General features: G+C 39.4%; 1 protein-coding gene across 1 annotated transcript; it reads right to left on the reverse strand.

Annotated features, from left to right (window-relative positions):
• Window positions 1–1,686: 1,686 nt before the first annotated feature.
• Window positions 1,687–9,464, reverse strand: LOC110059879 (uncharacterized). The gene is made up of 4 exons (XM_020766598.2): window positions 9,328–9,464; window positions 4,077–4,460; window positions 2,987–3,101; window positions 1,687–2,126 (listed from the first exon to the last, which is right to left on the reverse strand). The coding sequence occupies exons 1-4, from the start codon at window positions 9,407–9,409 to the stop codon at window positions 1,886–1,888; spliced, it is 822 nt and encodes a 273-aa protein (XP_020622257.1). The 5' UTR covers window positions 9,410–9,464; the 3' UTR covers window positions 1,687–1,885.
• Between the last annotated feature and the right edge of the window lie 571 nt (window positions 9,465–10,035).

A 10,035-nucleotide genomic window follows, 5' to 3' on the forward strand; every position in this document is an offset into this window, starting at 1 on the left:
TAACAGAACGGGCATAGGATATAGAAGCCACGAAATCCCACTCCCGCTCGTAATTGTAATTCCCGCTTCCCACCCCTGCTTTCAGCTCAAATCCCGAATATTACGGCGAAAAAAACAAGCCAAATCCCGCGTCCCGCCAAACCTATTGGGGACCCTCAGGGTAACCTCCCGGGCACAAAACATTTATATTATCAGTCGGTCAAATTCCCATCCCTCGACTAGGCCAAAAATGGTGTCGAATGCTTCACCTTTACTGAGCAATTAAATACCCCAACCCTCAGGACATACGTGAAAAGAGAAAAACGGTGGAAAACAAAAAACATCACCCTCGAAGGACTACTTTCAGCTTTCGCTATGCCAACAATAACCTCTTGCTAACCGAGTGCGAGGGCTGTATTGGGGAATATTGGCCCGAGGTCGTGGCAGTGCGGACCTCGCTGCGCTCAGTCCGTATAAAAAGAACTGAGGGACAATACTCCCCATCACAGATCGAGCAAGCTAGGTTAGTAAGTAGATTGTTCTATGGCACTCGGGCCTTGACTTTTCGAAAGCAAAAAATACACTACTTATGACAGTTTCCATGGATACGGTCCGTACGGCAAAATCCGGACCAAGAAAGAACCAATCAGAACCCTCGGATTTACTCTTAGACTACTTTGCCATGTGGTAATGATTTTTACTATATTATTGAAGCGCAGAAGTGACTACATTTTCGCAAGTGAGATCGACTTTATATTTACCTTCAAACGCTGTATAAACGTTTTTGAAGGTTTTGTTCTTGATCCAGAACGTATACAAGGAATAATGGTTTCTTAACGTCTTCTTCATAGTGATCTCGAGGTAACTTGTTCAATTTTCCCCATCACCTCCCATAAAGTGTCAAATTCTCCAACCCACTATTTTAAACCTCTTATCTCAAATTCCCGCCCATCGACTAGTCAAAGCCCCGGGTGAGATGTCGATGTCGATATTAAACATATTTAACATCAAAGTCTTTAGCTTTTATAGATTCGTTTTTACAACATCGGTGGTCAAGTGAGTCCGACTTAGCTATTAACTCGCTAAGAAACTAAGAATCGATTTTCTTTTATTTAAGTGAGATAGATTTTGTTCCGGTGAAAACGAGCGTGCGCATGCCATTTTTTTGTATGCCCCTTTAATTTTTTTGGTCTGCGGTAGCTCCACTTTACAGGAATCTCATCTGTTTTGCTTTAATTGCACGATGAACGACGGCATGGAAAAGAACTGGCTAAAATTACTTTAGTGCTTTATTTAACTTGTTTTACTATCCACTCACACACGAGCTGAGTGTAAAACTAAAAGAAAGAAATTCAAGGTACTCAAAAGAGCATCAATATTTAGCGCAGCGAAGGCACCCGGGCACAAGCGTAGGACTGAGCGTGTCACCTTCAATTTTCAAAAATTTAAGGTGGCTCTGAGTCCACAATACAGATTTTTTTTAACTTTTAAAAAAGTTGCACCTTATTATCTTGCTTGTCACAATTCCATGATAAAAAAAAAAACAACAACAACAAAACAAAGCTAAAACTAAGGGTGAAAATACCGTGAATGAGCTCCTTTAAAGCACGCGCATGCTTGCAATTGTGTCTAATACGCCAAGGAAGGAAGTGAGTAAGTAACTGAGCAAGTATGAAAAACATTACAGTACGTTGAGACTAACATCTGTTTGTAGGTTAATTCTCAATGTTTATTTCTTGTTGTGTTGATACATAGTGGATGGTCGGGCTGCACAATCACTTTATCACAAGGACTCATTCTTACATACTAGCCTTGATTCCGGGGGGGGTACACAGGACAGCAAGCACTGAATCATGGTTGATCATTACAGAACATACAGCCTTGGTAAAACCCTGTTGACACTTAGTTACAAAGCAAACGGTATTGCAACAGAGAGGCTAAGTAACAATACAGAATTTAACATTACTGCTCTGCTTCCCGGAGGAGAATCTTCGTTTTTTTCATAGTAGTTAAACCCACACGACTTCAATTTGTAGGATTTTCTGTTAACACTTTTTAGTTTACATTGGCCAAGTTCCTTTATGAACAGGTTATTTTGGAACTCGCCCTGGCTGTTGTATCCATGGCCATACTCGAAAGACTTGCAACTGGAAGGAAGAAAATGCACTAAGAATTAATTACTTAGGATGTAAAATTTAAAAGAAAAACATTGATAGAAAGTAAGATTGTAAGAAATTAACGTGTAAAATGTTGAAAGTAAATCGGCTGGCGAATTGAAATCATTAGCAAAGTACATCAAGCAATTTTATCATATGCACATTTTTTTGTCGTTGTTCACATACGTGGTTTTGGCGAAAAACGAAAAAGGACAGATGAGGCAAGCCAAACGTTAAAAAATTGGCAATTTCTATGCTATATTTCCTATATTATAAGTGTAAGCTTGATGTTTCCGCGTTTCCTTTATCTGACGGTCGTTTGTCCACTCATTGATCTCCAGTCAGTACAAAATCAGGAACCACTCGACTCTCTTTTCAAATTTTATAGAAAGACACTATCGTAGACTACGAGTAGTCCCTCCTTCGCTTAGTCCGTCATGCATCATGGGTGACGCGAAAGAAAACTGCGAGGAAAAAATGGCCTCGCAAATCCTGGGGGCGAGGATTTCGCGCGGCTATGTTTTCCTCACAGTTTTCTTTCGCGTCACCCATGACGCATGACGGACTAAGCGAAAGAGGGACTACACTATCGACGTGCAGCGGAGTATTTTTTACGAAATTCGAGGTGTTTGGATAGCCGACGAAACACTTTCTCGAGTGTTTGACATATCTTCTCAATCGAAACAAAAACTTAGGAGTAATCGGAGAAGTAAAATCGTCGAAATCTATGCTAATTAAAACCGGGTATCCAAACCTCCTTCACGTTGCTATTTTCTTTGTTTTAACTTGATAAATTATTCATGAGTTTGTGAAATTCTTTAATGAGTTTTTGAAAAGCTACAGGTCTTTACCTGGTATCGTTGCTGCACTTTTGAGCACAATATTCCACACTGGTGTTGTTATCAAGAGACATGTGGCTATCATGGTCCAGGCACATTTTTTTGTGAAGTGTGTAGTCTGAGAACTCTGAAACAACCAGACTTCATTAAAATAGCATAATTTACAATTGTATTTAAGACGACTAACACTGAATTAAATAGTTTCATACTTCAATAACAAATTAGACAATTGAGTTGGTTTCGATATGACACGGATAATAGTAGATCATCCATTTGACGAATCAGGTAAGGGTGTCAAAATGGCCAAACGACTGATTTGTACTACGGTGGAATCCCGTTGTTCCGGTCCGCAATGGGCCACAAAAATTTGGCCATATTAACGCCGTGGCCATATTAAAGGGTTTCATTAAATAGGAAGATGACTGACTGAGCTTTTGTTACTTCGGGTCAGAATAAAATGGCCGTAATAACGTGGTTACCGTTTTAACGTGGTGGCCGTAACGCGGGCTTCCGCTGTATTGTACTTCAAAACTCTATTTTGATTCCTTCTCGTTAATCTGCTCCTCTTTCGTTCTTAGGGTTAAGAACATTGTGTTTTTTATTCATTGCTCCGCTTGGCCAATTATAAAAAACCTTGTAAACGCTCCGCAGTTCGTCCCTGGCCAAAGACGTTTCTCAGATTCATAGGTCCGTTTGTTCCCTCAGTGATTTCTTAGTAAAGGGGAGGGGAAGGGGTATTAATCCCTGAATCGCCCGCATGGTAGCGTTTGCAGGTTTGACCGGCTTAGGGTGCGCTCCTTTGGAGTGATCTGGATCAGGATCAGTAATCCTAGATCATTCGGATTATGGTGCATCAAAGGAACCGATGACTCCGTGACCAGAGTAGATTCGTCGGTTCCTTTGACGCATCATGATCCGAGTGATCTTGGATCACTGATCCTGATCCAGATCACCCCTAGGGAACGCGCCTTTAATGAATGAAATTGCTTTTAGTCCTGGGGTAGCATGATCGAACATAGCTCGCCGTTGTTCCGCTTCATGAAAGCCAAATCGGCCGGCGGCTACGAGAGGTGACTACATTCTTAGGCTGAGTTGAGCTTACCTCCTGGAGGGATAGTAAAGGTTTTCCAGGGGCTATTAATACAGCTACTTGACTCATTTCTACTGCAAGCGCCCACTCTATAGCTGACGAAGAATTCGAAATTTAATTCAATTGCCACTGAAAACCTGTACTCTGGATTGAAAGCGAGACATGATGCATTGCGCTTGATGTCGGCCACACAGAAACTGCATGTTGAGCTGTTGCACGGCGTCTCAGCTGTTGGACCATCAATTGTTGTAGAATTACCAGAAAAGCCAGACGTTTTGAAGTGGGTTTTGATGTGAATCGTGCTGTAGTTTACATCTGCTTGATGATCCCAGGAAATGATCAGAAACTTGGCATCATTGACAGATTGTGCTTGGACATTCGTTGGCGATTGAAGTCCTGAAAGAAAGTCGTAATCGAAGATTAATCCCTAATTTCCACGCATCAGTAAATGAAGTTCTGATTCCTTAACTAGGCGGACATGTTGGACGGTCAAAAGTGAAAACGGTAACACCAGAAAATAGTTGTGCGAATTTCGTTTAAAATTTGCGCAGAGACAAGAAGCAGCATTTCTATATAATCCAATACTTTATTAACCCTGGGTTCCGGAGGGATCCATTCAGGACAAATTTTGGCAACAAAAGCAGTTTTAAATTTTAGCTTACTTTAGTTCAAGCTTACTTTACTTCTGACCTTGTGTTCTAAAAAAATTGATAACAGCGAAAATCTCTTGCAATTGAACTTTGGTAAATAAAATACAGCTAACTATTTGTTACCGTAGTAGTCTGCAATGTCAGTTATCTCCCGACCGCAGCGTAAAGGCGGGAGATAACTGACATTTCAGGCTATGACGATAGATTCGGTATACAGTGAAACCTGTATCAAGCGGACACCCTTGGGACCCTCACTAGTGTTTGTTTTTAAGCGTATTAGAACCTAATAATAAAGTGTATTATCGTTTGTCTCACGATGTAGTCACTTGAGATGTAGATCGCGACGTTTCGACTGCTTACTGCTAGTCTTCTTCAGGCGAGAAGGTCGACTGATTGCACGGTATCATCTATATCACAAAGGTCGGCTGTGATTGGTGCATTTCGATCCTCCTATTGTTCCATTGTTCCGGCGAGTAGCTGTTCCCTCAGCCGTCCGCTGTTGTACCGTTCTCCTGTTGTTGTATTTCTTGATCGCGGGTATCCATGCTTCAGGAATTTCGATTCCACTATCCCTGTTGATGTTCTTAGGGTGAAGTCTTATGTGAATAGCTTCCTTGACCCTACGTGTGTACCAGTGAGGATCTCGATAAATGATACCGTGCAATCAGTCGACCTTATCGCCTGAAGAAGACTAGCAGTAAGCAGTCGAAACGTCGCGATCTACATCTCAAGTGACTACATGGTGAGACAAACGATAATACACTTTATTATTGCATCTACCACGATGAATAACAACAACCTTTTCCTCGATATTAGAACCTGTTTTGAGCGGACACCCCGTATTTTAATACAGGGTGTCCGCTCAAAACAGCTTCTAATCTGTTGTGCAATACAATAGTAAATAATTAACTCTTTTGAAACACAGTGTAATGCAGCGTAAGATCAAAAACTAGCATAGTACAAGTCCAGTCAATCAGTGCATCAATCTGAAATAATCACTTAGCTTTAAAACGACATCGCTGAACGATGTTAAAGGAGTCTCGAGCTGAACATTTTGAAGTAAAAAGCCCTTGAAGTGTCCGCTTATTGGAGGTTTCGTGCAACAAAATGGCTCAATATTGGTGTTCGCGTTCGCTTAACAGAGGTGTCCCCTGAATGCAGGTTTATTTTACAGTAAATGTGGGGAAAAAATCTTGGGACTGCAGCTGGTGTCCACTTAACACGGGTTGTCCGCTTAATATGGGGTCCGCTTAATACAGGTTTCACTGTGTCAAAGATTCTACGGTTTTTTTTTTTTTTTTTAATTTTTTTTTTTTATTTACCAATGACATACGTTACTTACATTAAAGTTACTTACAGAAGAATAAAATATCTACAATTAACTTACAATCAAAAATAAATATATAATTAGCTTACGATAACAAACTACAATATACAATGATGAGGAACACACTTATATATTAACTAACAGTACCGAGATTATTTACTAATAGATTATTCACATGAAATATACAAACGCGATTACATTGCTCACAAAAATTAATACTAACAATACTACAAAGCTTGAAAATTAAGAGATACAACAGAAGGGAGAATATTTTAATTAGCTTTGTGCTGTTAACAATGCAAAAAGAAGAAAGAAAAAGAGAAAAAAAAAAAAAACAAAAAACAGTTACAGTTGTCATGCTGTTCAAAAAGTTCAAATAATAATAACGCCATCTACGTGATTAACAAAAAAAATGAAATAATACATAAATTAATTTGGGATTAGTACCCACTTTTTTTTAAAATAATCTTTCTTTTTGATCTTACTTTCCGTTTCATATTTGATGGCAATTTTAGTACGAAATCCTTGAATTGTGGGTTGAATTTGGCATCTTCTGCAGTCCCATATAAGTAGTTTACCAATGATTATAAAATAGTTCAGTAAGTTGAGTAAAGGGCATGGTTTGGATAATATTCCAAATAAAACATCTTGGAGGGAAAGATGAACCTGCTGATTTGAGATTTGCTGCCAGTAACCTTGAAACTCACTCCAGAATCGTTTAACAAAGGAGCAATGATAAAGTAGGTGGTATAAAGTTTCCGGTTCTGCCTTGCAAAATGAACATAGATCGTCTGTTTTAAAGCCTATTTTGTGTAATTTTGAATTAGTGTACAGAATAGAGTTGAGCACTTTGAATTGAAATCCTTTCACATAAGACTCAAGAACAACAGAGTGTGGCAGACTGAAGATTTGTCTCAGCTGATCGATAGAAAAGTTAAAATCGTTCTGCAGTTTGTTTATGATATTAGGCAATTGTGCTATTTTGCGAACAAGAAGTGAGTAATAGTCTTTTGATTTCTTTTTTCTGACGTCGAAGATGTTGTCGTCAATAAAGAAGGATGGAGGAGCTAAAGATGGACAGGAAATGATATTCTTTAAAAAGGACGGTATAGAATGGCGAAGGCCAGCCCATTGCAAATAATTAATATTGGCTATCTTGTCAGACCAGTGGCTGAGTGCGTCATTTACAGTTAAATCAAATTGAATAAATCAAAAAAAAGATTCTACGGTTAATAAGCTGCTGAATAGGCTTTTAAAAAAGTGTTTTAATCTACCTGATAAGTATTAGTCTCCTCCGCAGCCGTTTTTTGGGATGTCACGCAACGCTCCCCCCGAAGAAACGGCTGCTCACATCCGAACCACATTCTTTTCCTTTTGTGTTTGTGGTTTGTTTGCGCTCCGTTGAACAGACCAATCACATAATAGCAAAGTGTGAATGACGTAAGCTTTCGCGCGGAAAGGTCTGCGGTGCGAACACGCGAGGAATTTCTGGCTTTTGTTTCACGCCGCACGTCGCCAAAAATAGGCGGTGTTCGCAGGTTACGATCATGACGGACGAAAAAAAATTGTAAATGAAAGTCCTAAGTACAAGTGCTTCATGTGCTCATCGCTATGTTCAGCTATAAATGAGACAATATATATTTTCTCGAAATGTCAAATTGTAAGCGTCAATCAAGGGCCAAACGCTTCCTACAGATTGTAATCAGGCCGGAAAGAGCGGCATTCAGAACTCGATGTCAACAAATCGAGCGAAGCTACTTGATTTCCTGGTTCCTTTATTAAGTTAAAATAGATATCTTCCTTCTCGACAGTAATTTTTTGAGTTGAAAGCTTCTAATAATTAACTTGAACTTTGAAGAGTCTTCAGCTACATAGAAAGCTCGTTCAAGCGTCGCCGGTATTTTTTGGCGTCCCTAAACAAAAGCCGGAAATCTGTATGTTTATTTGTGACATCTCCCACGACGGGATACAAAGATAAAAAACATTCCCTGATTGGACAAGTTTCAAAGGGCGAATTTGGCGCGAAAACGTTATTGAAAATGGAACGGAAGCGGTGATTGGCTAATTTCGTGAAAGGAATGTTGTTCGGATGTGAGCAGCCGTTTCTTTGGGGGGAGCGTTGCGTGACATCCCAAAAAACGGCTGCGGAGGAGACTAGATAAGTATAGGTGAACGACCGTTTGCAGCCAGATATACAAACACTCCGAACGATTTAGATTAGTAGAAATGGGCTAATCCACACGAGGTTGTCAAATTCACCACCATATCACATCAAAAAAAACCCGTAAAAATCAAACCCGTTTAAAATGGACTCAACTTGCGTCCAAATTGCACAACAGACACAAAGAAATCTTCATTCATAGTTTTAATGAAGCATATTGAAGACTAAATTTTATTCCCGTACAAAGCTTTTTGCTGCACTGAGCTTGCGCGGCCTGTGGTGCATTGTGTATTAGTTTTCGAATATTTTAACTTTGCTTATTTTTCCAGAAGTACACGTAGTCGTTTGTTGACCGAGGAACATGAAGAGATTAAATATTTATAACATAAAAAGGGTAATTACAAACGAGCTAAGGTGTCTTTCGAAATGGCGGACCGGGGGTAGGATGCGCTAGCTGTTCAACTACAAAATAATTAATTATAATAACCGATCATGTGTGCCTAGATACCCGGTAGCTAAAAAAAAAAAAAAAACGCTTTCCTGTTCAGTTCTTCCCCTCTCAATTCTTCTTAGAATATAAACGTCTAGTGATTTCAAGTGTCATTTTGGCTTTGAAGTTGAGCGTGGGCATGTTAAGAAAATATCGAAGTTTCGACACTTTGAATATATTCGTGCTCTGACTCTGGAGTCAATTCTCATAGACTTCAGTCCACACAAATTACGGTTGAAACCCTCTGAGAGTATTCGACATTCGTTCAGAAATGCCAAGCGATTCGAAATAATGTTTTAGTTTTGTAGTAGGCGAATTCTCTTGGCATAATGTATATTAGAGCCGTGTTCGTCATTTGCTGGCTTTATTTACAGTGTAACAGCTTTCATTGGTTTGCTGCTTTCGTGGTGAGTTTTTTCAATCTTTTAGTGTCCTTGTTTAGTTGCGTTAACACAGCCGTTTTCGTTCGTGGAGGGCGCTGCATTGGTTAATTAAAGCAGAGGTCAATTGCAACATCGTGTTGATGTCTGTCATGCGACTTGTAGCCGGCATGTCGGCATAAGGTTATTCTGTTATGACGTGATTTCGTGTGAATAAAAGAACAAGACTAAAAGAATTAAGGACTGCTATCTCACCTGATGTGAACCGAGGAAGACCAAGAAACACGGTTGTGACAGCAAGAAGAACAAAACAGTGGTAGTTACAAGTGTCCGCCATACTTGTTTAATTACAAAGTGACGCTGGTCAGTTGCAAATGATTTCAGAAATGCAAAAGCCAAGTATTATGACCACAGGTATCCCAAGCTCCGAAAAATTACAGTTGACCATATGACGATTTTTTACGGACAAAATTTCGAACTTGCAAACATCGGTGTTTTATTTAAAAATTCATTATTAGTACGCGTAATGATATGAATTTCCAAAAGGTCTAGATAGCAGCAGACATGTAAAAATTTTAAGGAAAACGACCAATTTTTTGAGTTTAAAAGACATGTTTCGACAGAACTTCTGTCATCTTCAGTTGAATGAATGATTACAAAGCAAGTTGAATAATAAGTAGGCAAAAATGTTAATTAAGACAAATAGTAACAACAGAACGTGAAAAGGTGTAAATTAAAAGGATAATTTTAGATTTACATGGTGTAATCGCTGATTGAGGCAAGGTAGTTCTTTTTGAATATGGATAGCCTCCTTTATCTTGAGTTGAAAGCTGGTAGTGGCATGATCTAAAATATGAAAGCAGTCTATTGAACACAATGAGCGACAGCGTTCAGAATTCTGAAGATGTTTGAAGATGTGAGAGGCCCTATCAACGGCTAAGTGCTCACGCACGCGTGTGGAAA

The sequence above is a fragment of the Orbicella faveolata genome, unplaced genomic scaffold (assembly GCF_042242905.1).
Source record: "Orbicella faveolata isolate gen_17 unplaced genomic scaffold, um_ofav_v1 contig_46, whole genome shotgun sequence".
Lineage (NCBI taxonomy): Eukaryota > Metazoa > Cnidaria > Anthozoa > Scleractinia > Merulinidae > Orbicella > Orbicella faveolata.

What these genes read in the sequence shown, in the direction of transcription:
- LOC110059879 (XM_020766598.2), bottom strand. Translation starts at nt 9,409, where the DNA reads ATGGCGGACACTTGTAACTACCACTGTTTTGTTCTTCTTGCTGTCACA. An exon ending in CTTTACTATCCCTCCAGGAG is followed by an intron (nt 3,102 to 4,076) that starts GTAAGCTCAACT and finishes TGGTTGTTTCAG; the next exon opens with AGTTCTCAGACTACACACTT. An exon ending in AAGTGCAGCAACGATACCAG is followed by an intron (nt 2,127 to 2,986) that starts GTAAAGACCTGT and finishes TCTTCCTTCCAG; the next exon opens with TTGCAAGTCTTTCGAGTATG.